Source organism: Pempheris klunzingeri, chromosome 1 (genome assembly GCF_042242105.1).
Source record: "Pempheris klunzingeri isolate RE-2024b chromosome 1, fPemKlu1.hap1, whole genome shotgun sequence".
Lineage (NCBI taxonomy): Eukaryota > Metazoa > Chordata > Actinopteri > Acropomatiformes > Pempheridae > Pempheris > Pempheris klunzingeri.
This window is the reverse complement of record NC_092012.1, coordinates 7,182,309-7,203,084: the sequence shown is the minus strand read 5'-3', so window position 1 is coordinate 7,203,084 and position 20,776 is coordinate 7,182,309. Positions and strand designations below refer to the sequence as shown.

Here is a 20,776-nt window from a genome sequence, read left to right as displayed (position 1 = left end):
TTTGAGCCACGCTTGATGAAACATATCCTGTTACATGCTGAGCACATACAAATCTTCTACACACCTTTTAATGAACTCTTTTCAATTTGTCTGGAGCAGAATGTATAGCTCCATTAAACTGAAGGACCGTCGATAGCAGCCACGTTCCAAAGCAAACACATTAGAGAGCCACTAACATTTATGTTGGTGTTTACCTTCAGGTGCAGCTGATATCAGCTCATTCATGTCTAGTGGTGGGTGGGGTAAATTACCTCTTGTATGTTAAGATACTAAATGTCTTTAAAAAAAAATGTGTTTATATGTTTTCCTATATAGTGTTTGCAATTACTAATCAGACTGTTTTCAATGTTTCACTGTCAAACAAAGCACCAAGCAGAGCAAACATTACTGCATGGACAGTATGTTTTTTTCAGTTATTTTGAAGCATGGGTGGAAAATCCATTCCACCCTTGAGCAATTGTTCCTTGCATCATGTTATTTGTTGTTGAGAAATGAAGGAAAACAAATACATACACAGTAATACAAGTATTGCTAAGAATATTTTGGGGATAGGTGAGAATATCACACATTAAATGTACACGCAGGAGCAAAATTAGACTGATAAACAATCGAGAAAAGTTTCCGCCGCATGAACTAAATTTCAAAATACAGTTGTGATTATATTCAGTGACCAGCAGATGTCACCTTGCTCATTAAAGTGGGCTTCTTGTAGCTCAGTGTGATGCTGTGCAACTTTTCAGCATCCTTTTGCACCCCCTTTCAAGCTCTTTGAATTCATTTTCCAAAAAAAAAAAAAAAAAAAAGAGGAAGAGGTTGGTATTCACATGAAGAGTAAAGAAAATGATTGCAGTGTACAAGCACATTGCAACATCTGAACTACAAACCCTGCTGCTGAGAGACAGACAGGAGACTGAAGTGTCAGGCTAAGTTCATTCAAAGACTGAACAAAGGGTTCTGTGTGAAAACACTGTTCTTCTTGTGCCTTTCACACCATATTTTGAAATATTCCACTGCCATGTATGAACTACAAACCCTGCAGCTGCGGTGGCCCAGCAGATATGGGGTCATTTGTCCTGCTATGACAAAAACAATGATGGACACTCACTATAGGCTATAAACGACAATAACAGGGATATTAAGGGATTTTATTCATTTTATGACTTTGAGTGAACAAAAAAGAAAGGCATAGACAGGGCATGTATCTGTAGCCGCAGGCACTTTTCAAACATAGGCTTCTCTGTGAGAGTGTTATAAGTATATAGCCCCTCAATGGGCTCATGGTCGATCGGTGAGACTAACTACTGTGGGCAGAGACTTGATGCTGCTGCAACAAATCTGATCGCTGTCCTGCCGAACAGCAGCTATTCATTAAGAGGAGGGGTTATTTAAGACACCCCCACCCCCCCTCTCCCAGACAGATGAACCGACAAATGTTTCTGCTCTCACACTCTTCACTCCGGATCAACATGGACTTGCTGAATTTTCTGCTTTTCCTCGCAGTCACCTCCTCCACAGTGAAAGGTAGGCTGGGATCTCGTCCTAATTGCTCATTAACCCCCACAATAAGGGCAATTGATCATCTGAGGGCAGCGGATCGGCTTTTTTCTTGCAGGTTTCATGTGAGTGTTTGAGCATTGATTGGATTGATGTGCAAACTGGAATAATAAACCTGTTGTGACAAACACGGAGTTTATGGTGGCGTTATTGTTCTTTGTCGCTTTCCAATCACTAGTTACATGGAAATATGAATATATATATATTTTTTTGTTTTTTTTTGGGGGGGGGGGGGGGGGTAAATGTGTTTTAAACTAAAAAAATAAATAAAGAGGACTTTCAGTCAGTTGTAACGGTGCAGCCATAAAAGCACATTTGTACTTGTGCATGATTGTAACCTGTAGAAATGTGTTTTCTTAAACTTTAAAGCTGTTTTAAGTGAAATGGGATTTTGCATGTGCAGTGTGTAATGTGATAGCTGGAAAACAAGGTCCCATTTGCAGTCTGCAGTGAACCCAGCACATGTTGCATCACGGTCCTGGTGTGTAGTGGGATTTTTCTTTGAGCACTGAACTTTTTGCAGCTTTTACTCATTCTCTGAAGGTTTCTCATGATGCATTTCAAGTGGAGAATCGCAGACAGATTTTGCAGGTGGAAATAATGGAATTAATGCGTATTTGTGATGTTTTCCTACACTGGGACAAACGAGTAAAAGTGACAAGTGAAAATCACAGCAGCTACTGTAAGAAGGGCTGGTATATTCTGCTGTGTGTGTGTGTGTGTGTGTGTGTGTGTGTGTGCGACAGAGAGGGAGAGATGTTAATAGAATGAGAGATGGACAGAAGACAGAAGTGTCAGGCTAAGTTCATTCAAAAACTGAACAATGGTTTCTGTGTAGAAACCAGGGTAGTGTTGTTCTCCTTGTGCCTTTCACACTATGTTGCAATTTGTTCCTCTGCCATTTATGAACTACAAACCCTGCTGCTTCCTGTGCTCAATCTAGAGGGACACACACATCACAAGGCACCCCATGCAAATAATAATACATTTAAAAAAAGAACTTGATTTAAAATTGTAATGAGGTCATAAAACCTTCAACACCTTTGTCTCATCAGTTTTGCGCAGACCTGCTGTGAATTTTGAATACTTTGAATATTTTGATTGAGGCAGTTAATTTAATGGTAATCACACTCGCTCCTCACTCTTCAGCCCTGCCAGGCAGCAGCTAATTGAGGCTTCCCCGAGAGTGAAGTATCGGGAAAAGGGAGAGAAGTCATGTTAGTATGTACACATACATGCACATCTAAATGTCTGAGTGCATGTCCGGGCTACTTAAAGCACTTATCCATCTTTCTGACATTATTAAGGCTTTTCAATTTGATTAAGAGGTAGAAAGGCTTTGCTTCTCCTCTTTATAGCTCCATTCTCAGCAACATGCTGGCAACATATCAGAACTGTTCCTTGTGTGGTCTGATGACCAGTAATGTACTTGGATGTATTGCAGAAACATCTCAGGACAATAGCACACATTGATGTCATCTTGTTGATCGCCGTAGTGAAATTTGATTAAGGTGGGATTGGGAGGACATTTCAGCCATGGACAAAGGCAAGCTTTCAGCTAATCTTTCAGTCTTTTTATGAAAGAACTGGATGCAACAGAGAGCAAAAGAATGGGGAGAAACTCACTGCCAAATCATTGGGATAATGCGCTTCTCATAGGTGGTTTAGTATAATTGGGCTGTAGCCATTAGTGAAGTGAATAAATGCTGCCAAAAACGCTCCATAATTCAAGAGGGAAGACAAGAGTGTGTTAAAATGAGTCCAGGTATTGTATTTCGATGATTACCTTGTCTGGGCCAATGTGTTTCACCACCTTAGAGTTTGTTAGCATATTCCACTCCGACACTGACTAAAGAATTTTTTATTCTTAAAATTAACTTAAGAAAGACCTCATCAAACATTAAATGAAATGCAAAGTCAAAAAAGAATCTGTCAACAGCTATTGGATAGATCCCCCCACAATTCTACCAAGGCATTCATGTTCCCCAGAGGATGAAGTCTCCTGACTTCAGTGATCTCCTGATGTTCCCTCTGGTGACACCATGAGACTGATATTGTATTTCAGTGTGAAATATAGCCTGAAAACTATTGCATTGATCGCCTTGAAATTTGCTCAAGATATTCAAGATCCACAGAGGATGAATTCTATTGCCATTTCATGTCATGCCATCATCAGGTCATTTTTAAATTTGTCCAATATTTTGGTTTATGATAAAATACCTTCAAATTAAGCGACAGCCGTCGCTGCACTTTATGTTTAGTGCAAATTAGCAAATGTTAGCATGTTGTGGGCATAGTTTAGATATTTTTGGCAACAGATTTTTGGATAACTGCTCATCACTGCTGTTTCTGCACTTCCAGAAGTCACTTTAATTGACCAAACAAGTTCAGTACCGTGATATTTATACGATAAAGACACACACTGAGCAGTAAGTGAACGCTCGATCACAAAAAGTTTAATACTGTGGCGCCCTCCTCTTTAGATTTTCTATTGGTGAAGTTAAATCATTGTTCTAGTAGTTGTTTGTCCAGTCATGGTCACCACGGCTCATGGAGTCTTTCACTGTTCTTGATCCAAACCAACTGCATTTGAAAAATAAATCTTATATGTTTTATAAGACAGACACTGAACTGATATCCAGTCTCAGACAGCTCAGTTCAGTTTATATTAGAAAAAAGTGTTGTTTGTGCAGCAGGACAGCTGTGTAAATGAGAGTTTGGCAATTGATTAATTGGCAATAGATGTGACTAACAGTGTTTCTCTCTGAAGTTATTATGAAAGTATATTTACTGTCCAAATTGCTCTGTCTTATGTAGTTTCTTTTCAAGGGATAAATCAGCGCAGACTGTACAAAGACCTGATGATGGACTACAACCCACTGGAGAGACCAGTCCTCAATGACTCTCAGACTCTCACTGTTCAATTCGGCCTCACCCTCATGCAGATCATGGATTTGGTACGTAATGGCTGTGCACACACCTGCACAAGACAGTGTCAAGATATGTTACTTATTTGTATTCATTGTTATCAACCATGAATATAAAGATTGTCACTGTCTTCTCACTTCATGGGCAAAATCAATTCTCATCTGTAAGAATATTCACTTTTCCAATACGAGTAAAGTTAAAACCAGCAGAGAAGTTTTTAATTGATCATATATTTCAGTTAGCTTTCATGCACATGACTGCATGTTGGATCACTTACATCTATGTTCATAAATTCAAAGTGTAATTGATACAGAAAGCTTCAGCGCAGTTGATGAAGGACGACAATACAAGCTTCTCCTTATGGGAGCTCACTGAGCCGTCAAAACAAATCAGTAGCTGAAAATATTGAAAGTAATTACAAATTATTTATTGTTGTTTTTTCACTTGCTTGTCTTGGTAGTAAACATTTGTCACTACTTAACAGTCAATTCCTTTTTCATTACCACGGCCTTGAGAGGTGAAGCTACTGTGGGCATGAACATCTTTTGAGTAACATGTTTTCTCCTCCATTAAACTTAAACTGAGGACGCAATAAATACATTCACTTAAATGCAAAAATGATAATATTATAGTATATGATATTATAGTATCTATTTTTCTAACAGGATGAGAAGAACCAGGTTTTAACAACCAACATTTGGCTACAGCTGGTAAGACTCTCCCTTGTACTATGTATCTAAAGGCACAGAAAAACTAAGCTGCACATCCTTATGGATACACATACATAGATACTATATTTTACTACGATGATTTTGATAATAAATCCATTTTCTGTATCTACTCATCCTGTTTGTGGTCACAAGATGCTGGAGTCCAACTGATGAGTGGGTGGGAGTCGGGTTACACCATGGTTGTTTTTGCAGAGTTTAAGTGCAGGACTGTTTCACGGCCGTGACTTCCTGTAGACGTTTTGTAAGGGTGTTGTATAATGTAGATTATTAATTACATCTTTTGAAATCCTAGTTTTAATAGAAGGCACTGCAATATCCCAGTCAAACTATATGTTCATCCACTTACATGTATATTTTTAGTAAGCCCAGTCAGATTTAACAACAACATGATGAACAGGATGGTAAGTGGAATGGTATGCAGTATTTACTTTGTGCATATAATCACAACAAATGCAGCCAATTACTAATATGTACATCTGTGTTTAAGTGTATAATTATAGTCTCACAGTCTTGTTTATGACATCTACCGGTACTCAGCCTTGTCCTTTTCATCTTCCACTGGAGCAGCATGCCCCTCTCTCCTCCAAGCAGTGAGATGAAGTGTATGAGCACTGATGTTTTATCGCAGCCCGTCCATTGTGTGACACTTGTTCCCTGCTGTTGCTGCACCGTCAGCAAGCTGCTTCAAGGCTGTTTGCTCTGTTTTAAATCACCCGCTGGAATCACAGCAGCAGTCTCACTCAATCTCTCTCACCCCACACCCTGCAAAATCGACATCAGCTCTCAAGCACAAGATAGCGCACACGGCAGCCACACGTCTGGTAGCGTTGATCCAGCATATGCTGTCTCCTTGTGTTTGACTCCAGGAAAGAAAGTTTAAGTCCTACGGATGCGTTCATCTCTGAAAGTCACTTTGAGACACTGAAGATGGTTCTGTAAGATTACACACTCAATCATTTTTGCCCCAGTAGCAGTAATTATAAGATTTTAGCTGCCTCAGGGTAGTGTTGGAATGAACAAATTATAAATACACTAACAGTTGTAGCATTTCGAGCATAATGTCATGAATAATTGAATGGCTTCAGTTTTGGTTTTAGGCATTATGCTAGTGCTTTATTAAGGACAGCTGAGTGATGGACTGCAATGACAAACTACTGTGTTGTATTTTTGTTTCCCCCCTTACTTTAGAGGCACTTTTTTTTACCCATAATGCCATTTTTGGAAATACGTTTTCTTGTTGAGGGTTACACAAGAAAACTGATATCACTCTCATATTTGTTTGTTAAATTTAAGGCTACAGCCAGCACATAGTTAGGTTAGTTTAGCTTAGCATAAAGACTAGAAACGGAGGGAAACAGCTTGCCTGGTTCTGTCAAAATCCACATACCAACACATCTAAAACTCACTAACTGACACATAATATCTTGACACATATCTCTTGTTTAATCGGTACAGGTAACTCTTCTAGCCTAGCTATTTCCAACTGTTTTCATCTTTTTAATATTCCTTAACGCCAAACTAAAGAATGACAAAATAGAAGTCATATTGAAATTGGTGATCAAGTTGGTGTGGATGGCACTCTGTGGAAATGCACTTAACTCTGAATTTGCCATGTGAGCTACACAGGTGATTCCAACCTCCCTCGGTGTGTTTATTAGAGACTGACCTTTATATGTCTTTGTGCTGGCTGCAGGCATTATTTGAACACCATGATGGCTTGAATTCATTAAAAATGAATTATAGACTTGATTAGACAATTAGACAATCCTCATAAAAATCAATTTGTGTTTTGTGCCTGTGTTCTGTGCCAGTCTCATATGGGGGGAAAAACTCAGCCTTCTGCTTATGTTTTGATTCACACAAATTGTCCAGTTTCACTTTAAAAAAATAACTATGTTTTGTATACAAGGAAAACATATCAGTCACACAGTGTATTTGAACAAAATGCACCAAGATTCTCTGTGGAGTCATTATTATGTTGCCATTTTTATTTTGTTGCCATCTGGGCTTTTCAACTCTGAGCTCAGCCCTGTGAAAATGACTAAGCATACCTCTCAACCCATTATCTTCAAAAAGGTGCCATAGCTTTAGGCATCAGGGTTTTATGTCAGTCAGTCCATCACTTTTGTCCAGACTGAAATATCTCAAAATCTACCAAATGGATAGACATGAAAAATTGTATAAACATCCCTTTAATTTTGACTTGGGTTAATTTTGTTTTTGGTAGTTATCTGACTTTTCCTCTGAAATAGCTTGATATCTGCTACATAGATTGGCATGTTTTGTACAGATTTTAGAAGATGTATCCTGCTGACTTTTCCTCTTGTGCCACCACCAGAGTGACTTTTTTGGTTCAAAGCGAAATGTTTCAACAACAGCTGGATGGAACATTTCTCACTCACATTGGAATAAATTCCTCTAGTTCCACAATCTAGTCAAACATTTAAATTGATCAGAACTGTATTTTATGACAAAATGCCTGCAAAATCAATGGCATTCCCATCATCCCAAATTGTACTTTCTGCTTAGTGCCAATCAGTTAATGTAATCGTGCTAACATGCTAAACTAAGATGGTGAACATGGTAAACATACCTGCTAAATGTCATCACAGAGCTGCTAGTGTGGCTGTAGATGAATGCCAAAGGAGAGACATGACTGGTTATCATCCTCTGTGTACAACCAAAAATTACAGTGTTGTGTGTCAGATCAGGTCAGATCAACAGTGAAGGAAATCATCCTGTGTCTGACTTAGAAGCTTTGTTTGACTCTCAAACTTATTCTCTGTGGTATACTTCATACTGCTTGAAAATCTACACGTTTTTCCTCCCCAGATATCACTGAAATCTTGCACAGAGATTGAATTTTTGTAGCATGTCACTGCATAATGTTAACCACAGCTGCTGTCACATTGCATTTATTGTAGCCATTACTGCCACTGCCATTGCCATTAAAAAGCATACCATTGTAAAAACCCAGCTTGAACTGTCAAACAAGGTTCACCAAAGTGGAGATGCAGAGCCCCATGCAGGTTTTAAGGATATAGTATGATAAAGATGTACGGTATGTATGAAATATGAAAAATACATCATGTTTCTGTATTCCAAGTACTGGGATGATTATTACCTCCCGTGGAATACATCGGAGTACCCAGGTGTGACCAATGTGAGATTTCCTGACCATCTCATTTGGAAGCCCGACATTCTGCTGTATAACAGGTAGGTATTGTTAGGACCGATCTGCTGGGTGATGCACTGTAATTGGATATGCATGGCGTTACACTCATCATGCATGCGCTGTCCTCTGCACATTAATAATAGGGAGGGATCTCGGAGGGATGATGCATTTCTATTTTTTTGTGTGCCAGCCTGTAGAATAGATTATGTACAGATATATGTAAAAAAAAAAAAAGAAAATTGTTTGATTTCATAATTAAATTCCTGATGAATTCATTTGGATTTGAAAGTTGTCACTGAATATAACTACAATAAAAATGAGCTCAGAGAGCAAATTGACAGCGTACGATTTTTCCACAAAGACATTTACAAGCAAGTTACTTCCTTCAAAATAAATCCCAAATAAAGTAGATTTTCCACCAGGATGCATAATTGTCTCCAGCTCATCAGAACATAAAAGCCACCTGAATTAAATAAATATATTTAGCTGGCTGAGTTTCAGAATATGCTGGAATATTTAGGCTCCTGCTCTTGTTTCAGACCCCGTAGTGTTACACAACATATTCAGGATCTCCTGCAAAGAGAGAGAGAGACTCTCAAGCGGAAAATGGAACCTACACGAATCCTGCAATTCCACAAAACGAATTTCAACCTCATTCCTTTTGGAAAGTCAAAAAACTTGGATAGCTCTCAGTTTAAAAGCTAAGCATTTTAAGCTTGGATGATAGATATGCACAAACTATGAATGTAATTCTTTGTCAAATTTGAGCAACAGTGACATCAACAATACCACCGTCCTGTGAGGTACATTATACTTCAAGGTTAGTGGTGCTCTGCAGTTTAAATACAAGCAGTGGAGTATAGAAGAGGGCTTTGGAGCAATAAATCATTTAGACAAATGAATAAACTTGTATAAAAACATAGGAGGAGGAACATTTTATCATATGACCCTAATGGAAAATGCTTTAGAGATCACCATTAATCAATCCTTAAAAGAAAGATCTGAACAAATCACATTACATTACTCTACTCTGCCAACAACAAATGAGAGGAAAAGGATTGTACTTCATTTGTCATTGTCACACCGAGTAAAGCTGTGATTTGAGACCCTTTGAATTAGCTGCTGCAAGTTAATCTTTTTTTCGTTTTCAAGCAACTCTTTCAACTTCAGCTCAACCGTGCCTCAACCTCTGGGGAGTTCATTTAGAGGCAGTGAATTGTGGGTAGTAGGGGAGAATGAGGGTATCCACTGAATAACCATCTCCAGGGAAATGTTGCATCTGTTGTGATTCCTCGTGTGCTGTGTACCTGCTGCAATAATGAGAAATATTTGTATTTTTCCACCACATCTATTCCTCTGGCTGTTAGTGGCTCATCCAAATTCATGTTGCGTCCATGTAATTAATAGCAGTCCTTGCAAAGGTTGTATCAGTGCACGAATTCATTAAGATGTTTCCCTCTGAAGCTGTACTTTGGTTACAGATAACTCAGTAGTGAATACTGATGTAACTTCATGTTGTCCACAGTGCTGATGAAAGGTTTGACGCTACTTTCCACACCAACATTGTGGTCAACTCCACGGGCTCCTGTTCCTACTTGCCTCCAGGTGAGAGTCATCATCACAGGTCGCCCTCACACATCTGTATAACATAAAACCAGAAATGTCAGCTGTTGTATCATTGTTCACTTCTTCTGTTTTTTTTTTTTTTTTACACAGAGACATGTTTAATGTAAAGACTTTCTTCTACATGATATTAAATGAATGATTTTTTAAAAATAAGAATGAAAAAAACATAACCTGACCTAATATTGTACTTCCAGGGTTTAAAGGGGAATGCACACAGGAAGTAAATCTGTGAAAATGATATATAATGTGATGTAAAGTATCTGTTCTGGAGTGATGAGGTCTGGAGCACACAGAGCCTTTTAAAATGTGTGAGAACATACAAAACTTTATCAATTGTGGTTCCACTCATAGTTAGACTTAATAAAATGTAAGACAGCTAATTGCACTCCAAGAGTTTGATGGGTTTCTTCTGTAAATCACATGTTTCCCTTTGAGGAAAAACATGAGAACCCAGAATGGAATCATTCGTATTTCTTTTTTTTTTTTTATTTCATCATAGCAGACCCCTATTTTTCCATTAATTCTTTGGAATACTGCGGTAACGTCTGCGTTCTTTCATAGACAGATAGTTGCACACACTAACAGCAAGACAGCAGACTGCTGCGCATATCTCACTTTGGTCTATTTTGATGCTGCTGTTGCAAACAACACACCGTCCACACCTTGCTTCCAGGCTCAGCTCGTGGTTTAATGACATGCAAATATCATCAAACTACAATCAAGAGCTGACAGTCTTTTGATTCAGCGTCATCTTTTCACGAAAAAGATTAATTTAATTAATTTTCGTTTTGTTCTTATCAGAGGAGTGTTAAACGGACACAGTCCTTGAAATGTGCGAACCAGTTTTAGATTTTATAGCGTGTGCTCTGCAAGCTCTTATCATAATGCTGTATTAATGTGATAAACTGTGTAAACATTGTGCTGCATTTTGTTTTGCGGATTTCCATCAAGGGTTAGTGAGAAACAGCAGCTGCTGCATGACATTTCATGAATGAGAGCTTTGGATTAACTCCCTAAAGCTTGTAGCAAAATTCACAGGCATTTGTTTTTTTAGCTTCACAGTTGTATTGCATTGTGTTTGGTTTCTCCTTTGGTCTTTTTAAGTTCACATCTTTGCAGAAATCCATGCTACATACCAGTTGATGTCATCATTTTGGGAAATATACAAATTTGCTTTCTTGCAGAGAGTTAGACTCAGCTCATCAAAGGTCCCATGTTGTGCTGACTTTCAACATCATACTTGTATTTGGTGGTCCTACTAAACCATGTTTGCATTGTTTAATGTTCTAAAAACACAGTATTTTTCTCTCACCAGACGTGGCTGCTGCAACTGTTTTGCTCTCGCCTCCGACTTCTTTGTGTTACTGGGAGCTGGCTTTAATGAGGAAAAAACAATGGCAGATAGCAAGGTGGAGTATGCCTGTTGAAAGGGCTGGAGGAGGTCACATGAGCAACAGATCCCCTTATGATATCATAAAGGGAGCCAAATCTAAACGGCGTGTTTTCATAGACGTTTACTGAAAGATGGAGCAGGAGAAAAAGAGTGTGGATGGCCTTTTCTCATAGTTTGGCGGTCTGTAGGAATGTTTGGGACACATACTTTACATACATTGAAAGGCCAAGCCTGGCTTTGTTCAAGATAAAAAACAATCTGCTTGCTAATACCTCTAAAGATCACTTATTAACACATTATATTTTGACTTAAAACAAATTGTCGATTTACTCAGGGTTACCAGCCTGGGAGCAGCGATTGTTTTTAATGGTTTTGTACAGATTAAGCAAATGAAACATCACATGTCAAGTACTGAGATATAAAGGTGCTAGTAGGTGATTGTTTGTACCTTTGGGCAGAGCCGGGTTTTCTGTATCCCCCCATTTCCAGGCATTATGTAAGGAATAATGTGCAGCGAGCCGGTCATTATTGCAAAAAGAGCCCCAACTGGGTGATGCAGGATGGCTTATTACACGGCTTTGTACTAAAGAAACCAACAATTTCACACAATATACTGACTATCTGTCTGTTGGTGCCCGGCACTTTGAGCAGTGATGCACTTTTACTGGTAAAGTCCCTACTGACCCACTATTGCCAGACTCCTGTAAAACCATCAACCGATTTGTATATACACATGCACATACATACACACACATGCATCATGCATGGGAACAAACTGAAACAGCAGACCCTGCTGTCACAGCTGGTGATTAGTGCTCTCCTTGTCCGGCTCTTCTTCCTCTTTTTTTTTTACATACTGCGCAAAATGCGCTGGCCTCTCCTCATCATCTTAATCAATACCGACGTAAATAGCTCCATCGTTGAATTTCTACTGGATTGATTGCCCCTGTCACAAGCGAATTGCCTTTTTTTCTAAATTAACTCTCATATTGGCGCGAAAATACTCATCGCTGCTTGAGCTCAACATAACTGCTTTAAATGAAAACTTTAAATGTAAAACTGTATGCAGATATGAGCTAGACAGCCAGTCCAACACATTTGAATTCCCTGATGCCTTGTCTGCAGTTCATTGTAGTAAACAGAAGTTATTCTATTTGTCTGCTCCTCATCTCTGTTCATTCTCTGCTGAGGTTTATCATCTTCATGGCACTGAGAGGCAGGAGAGACCTTGTTTATTGCTGATGTCTCATATCTTTCTTGAATATAGAGGGAAATTAGTTTGGTGCTGAAGGATTACTGGCCACTTTCATCCCATTGTCATATTGGATTTTCCACTCTTGTTAGGATGGATGGCACTTGGACTCCATATCTTAGAACCTCTCTAGCTCCTTCTCTAGATGAGCCCTGTCAGTTCTTTTTTCAATTCCCTCTGCTTCCTTTACTCCAGGGTAATTGAGTATGTTCTCTATCAGAGCTCAGAATATCACACCATCCGTCTCTGTCTTAAGTAGCCTTCCACAGGTGAAGTTCAGTACTCATCAAGGCAAGTCTTTCTGTAATCTGTCTTGATCTTTTCATGTTCTCCCCACAACAGGAATCTTCAAAAGCACGTGCCACATCGATGTGCGCTGGTTCCCCTTTGATGTCCAGAGATGTGACCTGAAGTTTGGCTCCTGGACTTACGGAGGCTGGTCTCTGGACTTGAAGATGGTGGAGGCGGATATCACCAGCTACATTGCCAATGGAGAGTGGGATCTCGTCGGTAAGAGGGATCACGAATCACAAATGCAATTATTGCTCCCTGTCAGTGAAATGAACATTTCTCCATAACATTTCACTCCATTTCTGCCTGAGTTGATTGTGTTGTGTTTTGTTTCACAGAGGTTCCAGGACGGAGGAACGAGCGTTTCTATGACTGCTGTAAGGAGCCTTATCCTGACGTCACTTTCACCGTGGTGATGAGGCGACGGACTCTCTACTACGGCCTCAACCTGCTCATACCGTGTGTCCTGATCTCCACTCTGGCCCTGCTCGTCTTCCTTCTGCCTGCTGACTCTGGGGAGAAGATCTCACTGGGTAACACACACACACACACACACACACACTGTAGATCGCTTGTCTGGCTCTGCTTCATTGCAGGAGTGAAAAGTGGTGCACTCATTATTGTTGGGAGGTTTCCAGGTAATGCATCACTTTTTGGCAACATTACTGAAATACTGAGCAGGTTATTAATTGTTGTTGAGCTGCAGGGTGGAATTATTAGATTATTCTTTTAAAATTTAAGTTTAATAGCCTTTTCATTTATTATTGTTTTATACACATGACAAGCAAAAAGCAACAACTAGACACTGTAATGCAATTCAATGCAACTTAGTACAGTACATTAAATGCCTTTTATGAATACTTTCTGACAGAGGGAGGATTCTGCTTGGTGGTCAATTTGGCTGTCATGTTGCTGCATGGACTGCATTTTATTTTAAGGTTTTTTCCTCATGTTTTTGTTCCCTTCTGTATACAACATATACTATAAAGGAGGTCGAAAAATAGTGCAAATCAATAGTTGGATAAGCGAGGACCCATGGGTAATACTTCCACCAAGGCTCCACTAAATTTGTTATTTTATTTGATCTGTAGGTGGATGTGCTAGATATTTTCTCAAGTTTCAATAGTTCATGAGAAAATAGAAAAAAATGTTCCAAAATATGCTGCCTCTCAGTGATTAAATTTCATTTTCACATGTTGGAATGTTTCTGAGATATTGAATTTAGTAGCAAACAAACAAACAAACTGTGACTTGAAAACATGACCTCCATGGTGTAGGTGATATAAACCATACCATAAAGCATAACCTCAAAATGCTCCGCAGAGTTGAGTCAACATGCAAGCAAACAAAATATACTCCCAACAAAAACTACTCATTTTAAGAACGTAGTATTTACTGCAGGGTGTTCTTATCACTTCCCATTGTATTGCTTTCCATTGTATTTTGGTAAGTTATTGTTACAACTGGAGACCAGACACTGGGTACTTCCTAAAGTGTCAGTCTACTTTGGTCTAATTCAAAGAAAATTAAGAGTGCATCAGTGTAAGATGTTCTGTTCAGTACAGAAAAAAACTCTTTCAACAATCTACTTTCTTAACAAAACAATGAGAGGACTTATTTTCTGTCCATCCATCCGTATAGGTTCAGTTATATATGAACATTATTTCCTAAAGCTGTCAGCTCATCTTACATTTTTACTAAAACTGCATTGGTTTTTAATATTGCAAACCAAAGTAGACACATTTCTTTATGTAAGCCCACCTCTGTGCTTCCTGCCTGCTGCGAGAGAGCCATGTTTCAGATCTGTAGTCCATATGAATCAGAATATTTCTGTAAAATCTTATCATTCTATCATGCACTTCAGTGACCTGCAGTGCACCTCTCATTTAAAATTTAATCAATACAAACTTATACATAGCTCACACACACACACACACACACACACACACACACAGTACACCCTGATGCTGCCATTGTATTGGCAGGTAACATCATGTCTAGGTAATATAATGTCTAGGTGTTCAGCTTATTTGATGAATTTCTCTGAACACAGATGAGTTGGTCAGATCCTCGCATAACTCATGTGCATAAGAGTTGATATTTTGCTCCATATCATGTCATATCAAATCAGACCCATTTAATAGAGTGTGGATATTGACACATCTTGTTAATGAGTTCCGTATTGAGGTGACAGGGTTGTCCCTCCGTCTGTCTGTACATACATCCGTCTGTCCATCCATTCCTGTGTCCGTCCATCCTATTCTTGTGAGCGTGATATTTCAGGAACATCTTGACAGATTCCTTCAAAATTTGGCACAAATGTCCACTTGGACTCAGGGATGAACTGGTTAGATTTTGGTGGTCAAACGACAAAGGTCATTTTGATATCTCAAAACCCGTTTTTGGCCATAACTCAAGAATTCACATGCTAATTATGAGAAATTTGTCGATGAAATTTGTAGGATGAAATGATGAAGTGAGGACATTTTATATCCAAAATGTCAAAGGTCCACTTCCCCTCGTTATTCAACACCATAACCGAGGAACGGTTAAGGGAAATTTGGTTGGTTGTTGAATTTGTAACTCCCATCTGAAAAATGAGTAAGCCTGGACTAATTTTGTTAATTCAGATTTTTGTAGTTCATAGATCAATATAAGGGCTAAAGAAAAATTAAACAAACAGAAGGCAAAACAATACATTATAATCTCTGAGCACCAGAAAGTTAGCAAATGCTCAACATAAACTTAAAATTATTCAATTACTATTGCAATTAATTAATTACAGTTCCTTGTTGCCACTCTCGACTGGGGCTGAACTCTCATTTTTGCCTACTCTCCCCGTTCTTTATCACTCTTTACTTGTCACTTGTTTCTCTATCTGTGCTCCGTTATCTTTATATATTTATGCTGTAGTTTTTGCACTATTTACAACTTTGTTTTTGCTACCTGCATGGTGCATGGTGGTGTTTGGAAATAAACATTCAAAGTTCCATCTTCACATGAAACAGCATAAGAACAATTTAACGAATGCCTTAAAAGTACAAACATTACACATGGGAATGAGAAACATGGATGTAAATTGCGACATGACTAGTTGGCGAGATGGTAATTTTAGTCTGGAAATGCATTTACTTCTCACTGCCCTTTCTGTGACAAGTCATGACAATGACTTTTGAGGCCCTGAATGTTGCTATATATAATTTCATATTGAAATTTCATATTGAAATATTTACAGGCTTACTTTGGGTGCTTGTCACGTTGACATGATTGCCTTCCATGGATAACAACTGTGTGTGCTGTTGAAAAAAATATGTGTAAGTTCTAATATTACAGCTGAAAATAAATGAGATCATAATCAAATCTTTTACAGCACAAGTGGTTTTGACCAAGAACCAACCTTTCTATTATTCTTCTTTTTCCCCATCTATAATGCATTTGTATCCTAGCCCATTTGTCTCCTGAGTAATCAGTTATTCTATGAAAAACAGTTTTTGCAGTAATCCACTTCCTCTGCAGCCTTGTGAAAAAACCTGATAATCAGCACTGAGTGACTGACTTAATTGTCAGTGGACCGAGAAAACGGTTTAATCTTATCTCAGTTGTCACAGTTGACTTGAATATTTCAGCCCATTTCATGCATAAATTATACAGGCTTGGCACAGACAGTACCTGCAGGTGGATGCTGGCAATATAGGTGTGTGTGTTTGTTTGTGTTTACCGTATGTGGAAGTGGGTGGATGACGTGTGGGGAGTGCTGGTGTTGATTTATGCAGTTTGTGCCCTCTTCTAATCATTAGAGTCCTGCGTTGCAGCTGGATTCCTTCATTAGGCAAACAGTGATTTAGAGCCAGATGTGTGTTCTTACAGTGTGTGTGTGTGTGTTTGTACATGTGTGCAATCCCTCTGATGTTTTGATGGTTCATGGACAGCTAGAGGAAATTGGAAATGAGAGTTGCTCATGCAGAGTATAATATACTGTTATGCAGATCTTAATGTTCCTCATAACAAAATGTTTTTGAAAGGGTTTTATGTACTGCAGTTCACAGCACACAATAGGTGTACACAATGAGTAACATCCCCTACTTAAACTGTGTGAGTGTATGTGTGTGTGTGTGTGTGTGTGTATGTTGTGTTGTGTACTGTACATGAAGTCAGTATATCAACCCAGCCACGCGTTGACATTATTATCTGAGAATGGTGAACACTCATTCAGAAATTTGTTTTTATGGCAGCATTTGGTCCCTGATTTTATTTCAATGAATTTGAGCTGTCTTGAGAAATTTGATTGTAAAATGCACAAATGGATCAACAAGAATATTATGGTGTGTGAATCTTTATTGTCATGGTTTCTGCATTGTGCATTTATTTTTATAGCAGTGTTTATGTTCAGAGATTCATCTGCAATACTGTGGTCATGCTTTATATGATTATATCTATTTGTTTTAAAGGTCAATTCATCCAAAAATTAAGAAAAAACACATTTTCCATGTGGTATCTGGCTATGCATATAGTGAAGGTTTTATTTGAAGAGGTTCTGCCATTTTCCCCTTTCAGACATCCGTCTGCATCACTGTACAAGGGAGGTAAATAGAATTAGGTTTGTTTTACAATGGGTATTAAGAATAACATGTAATACTGAGCAGCAACATTTTCTATAAACATACAGTTATTAGTAGGTTCTTTATTTTTGTTTGGAAATATTTCACAAGGATTCTCATGCTCCTCCTTGTTCCACAAATGTAAGAAACAACAGTCGCAGCAGTCATGACAATGTAAAGGCAGCTGTTCAGTCAGAAATGTCAAATGTATGTCAGCACGCCTGCAGTTAATTAAGATTTGACTCTAATCCTGCTGAAAAGTTCAGGCTTTTAATGAGAAGTCAGTTCATTAGTGAAATCTCCTCACTTCATCCAACTGTGATGTCTTCTCACAGGTATTTTAAAGACACCTGTCTGTCTTTCTCTGCTTTTGCCCTCTCTGACGCACTGTATGCGTCAATAGCTCTGATTTTGCCGATTCTCCCTCACATTTGGCCACAGTGCAGCATCCCATTGTGGAAGAGTAGCATAAAATATGAAACAAGGCAGAATTTGCATAAGCGTATAAGGCGTCACAAATGCATGGAATGAATTGGAGGACTTGACACGAAATAGGAACAGAGTGTGAAATGCGACTGGAAACTGGAAACACTTGGATGGAATAAAACACTGAGTATTCATAATACTAAAAATGCATCACTTTCTTTTGCATGTTATTACATTATAATTTTTAGGGGTGGAAAAGTGTGTTTAATTGTATAATTCTGCCATGTAACATCCAATTTATGCAGTCTTTTGACAGATGTCAACATCAAAGAATAATGGGGCTCTGTCAAAACTGTGTGGATTTGAATACTTTTCATTGCACGTAATGGTTTTGTTATGCAGTGCTGACTGGGATTTGGTCTCCTTCTCAGGCATTACAGTCCTGCTTTCCCTGACTGTCTTCATGCTGCTGGTTGCAGAGATTATGCCCGCCACATCAGACTCTGTGCCTTTAATAGGTATGCCAGGTTAAAGTTAAAAGCAGTCTCCATGGGTTTCAACTGCTGTCAGTGGGGAGGCTGCGTGACAAATTTTCTGTAGTCATTTTCCATCAGGAATTCTTCTATATCACAGTGTAACTAAAGTTAAACAGTCGTTTAATATTAAGATTTTTTTCAATATTTTGGAGCTTTTGCTCTTGGACTTTGAGATTGCTATTTTCCTTGTAACCCTTATAAATCAAACCTTTGATTTTATCCTCCTGCTTTCTCCTTTTATTTTTTCCTGTGACACAGCTTTCTGTATCCATTCTTAATGTCTCCTCTATTCCTTCTTTATCCAGCTCAGTACTTTGCCACTACCATGGTCATTGTTGGTCTCTCAGTGATTGCTACAGTTCTGGTCTTGCAGTATCACCACCATGACCCTGATGGAGGCAAGATGCCAAAGTGGGTGAGTATCGTTACACCAACACCCTTAGCTAACTTACACTATGGTCCCATTCACACCTCATTAGTCACTTGCCTCAATCTGCCCCCAAACTGTGGACTACATTATGATAGACTGTGGACATTTGCTTTGATTATGCTTCTTTTTTATCAGGTTATATTCATTTTGCTTCACTTACAGTGGTTTATGAATATTAATATGCATTTCATTGCTTAAGGCTTCGTGGCCACAAGGTGTCTTGAATAGGCAGAGAGGTCCTCAGTGTGTTTCTATACATTTTTTCTCGCACTATGAGGTCTCCAGGTATATTAACATAGCAAGGTTAAGAGTCGGACAATGCTACAATACAGATTGGAGAGGTTACCTGCAGATTAATATACTTTTTGCAGTGGGCTGATTATGGCTTTTGTACTTAAACTTCTAATATTTTAAGGTGTTGCAATACATAATGCAGCGGACACTTGCCGACCAATCAGAAACTGGCAAAACTAATACTGAGTGGATCATGTCTCTGAAATGTTGAGCTGATTTCACTTCTGAAACATAACTAACATAAACATACATAAACATCACTGTGGTAACCCAAACAAACCCAAAAACCCAAACAAATTAGACCTAATTTTTGATTTAAAGATGATAAGAGCCCTATTAAGTTTTTTTTCTTATTCATTATTGTTTGATCCTGAAGACCCGTGTGATCCTGCTGGACTGGTGCGCCTGGTTCCTGCGCATGAAGCGCCCAGGTGAGGAGCGAGTGCGTTCGGCCTGTCACAACAGGGCTCCACGGAGCAGCCTGACCAGCATGGAGCTCACTGCCAGCGCCTCGGCCTCCCAATCCACCAATGGTAACATGCTTTATGTCGGCATCCGTGGCCTGGAGAGCATTCACTACTCCACGGCTGCTGCCTCGCCTGACTCCGAGGTCCTCTGTGGACGCCTGCTTGGACGACCAAATGAGGAGGAGATGCTCCTCCCCACAGCTCAGAGCTCCACAGTTGGCAATGTGGAACCAGAGCTGGCTAAGATCCTGGATGAGGTGCGTTATATTGCCAAACGCTTCCATGACCAGGACAAGAATGAGTCAGTGTGCAACGAGTGGAAATTTGCTGCGTCTGTTATCGACAGGCTTTGTCTCATGGCTTTCTCACTCTTCACTATCCTCTGCACCATCGGGATCCTCATGTCAGCACCCAACTTTGTAGAGGCCATTTCCAAAGACTTTTTCAATTGAGGTCTTTATCAGGAAATGAATCAACAAAAACAAAAGCCTATGCTAATCTCTCTTATCACCGAGTAACCATTTGTAAACGCATGGGGCAGTAACCTGGATACAGTTAAGTCTGCTACTATGGGTTTTATATATCACCAAATATCTAACTACTCTTAAAACAAAGAGCAAAATGTATGTAATGCATATGTAGCTAAGTTTATGTCTTACATGGTGGTAAAAACCAACTTTTGCCTTTTATATTACACAACCTAATGGGATACTACAGGAAAATATCTCAATTTAACCCCTGTTTTAAAAGCCTAATAATTAATACTACAAAGCATTGTTTTAGTGGTGTAATTTCCTACAACCCACAAAGAATGCAGCTGAGGTTTGTTATGTGATGTTGCCTGTGTACCATTGTTCATGACACTATATCATCATTGTTAAAGGTCCTTCCTAAACACTATTCCGCGTATAAAACATAACAGCAACGGTATCTTTTATAAATGTATTTGTTTTTTACATTAATACTCATATATAGTTATGTGGTATTGTAAATCGCCTTTCTATGAATACAAATTATTGTTGAATATTTTCATAAACGTAACCAAACACCTCAATTTATCAGTGTTCTTGCTTGG

At 38.9% G+C, this 20,776-nt stretch overlaps 1 protein-coding gene across 2 annotated transcripts in view; it reads left to right on the top strand.

Moving 5' to 3' along the window:
• chrna7a (cholinergic receptor, nicotinic, alpha 7a (neuronal)) overlaps positions 1-20,776 on the top strand; it is a 22,429-nt gene extending 1,653 nt beyond the window's left edge. The window contains exons 1-10 of one of the 2 annotated variants that reach the window (XM_070829967.1): positions 1,456-1,521; positions 4,372-4,511; positions 5,148-5,192; positions 8,320-8,429; positions 9,914-9,993; positions 13,002-13,169; positions 13,289-13,483; positions 18,406-18,492; positions 18,816-18,925; positions 19,611-20,776. In XM_070829967.1, the coding sequence (XP_070686068.1) occupies positions 1,467-1,521; positions 4,372-4,511; positions 5,148-5,192; positions 8,320-8,429; positions 9,914-9,993; positions 13,002-13,169; positions 13,289-13,483; positions 18,406-18,492; positions 18,816-18,925; positions 19,611-20,153 (1,533 nt within the window). In that variant the 5' untranslated portion in view covers positions 1,456-1,466 and the 3' untranslated portion in view covers positions 20,154-20,776. Of the gene's footprint in view, positions 1-1,455; positions 1,522-4,371; positions 4,512-5,147; positions 5,193-8,319; positions 8,430-9,913; positions 9,994-13,001; positions 13,170-13,288; positions 13,484-18,405; positions 18,493-18,815; positions 18,926-19,610 lie in introns of those variants that run through there. The other variant, XM_070829968.1, reaches the window with a different exon arrangement.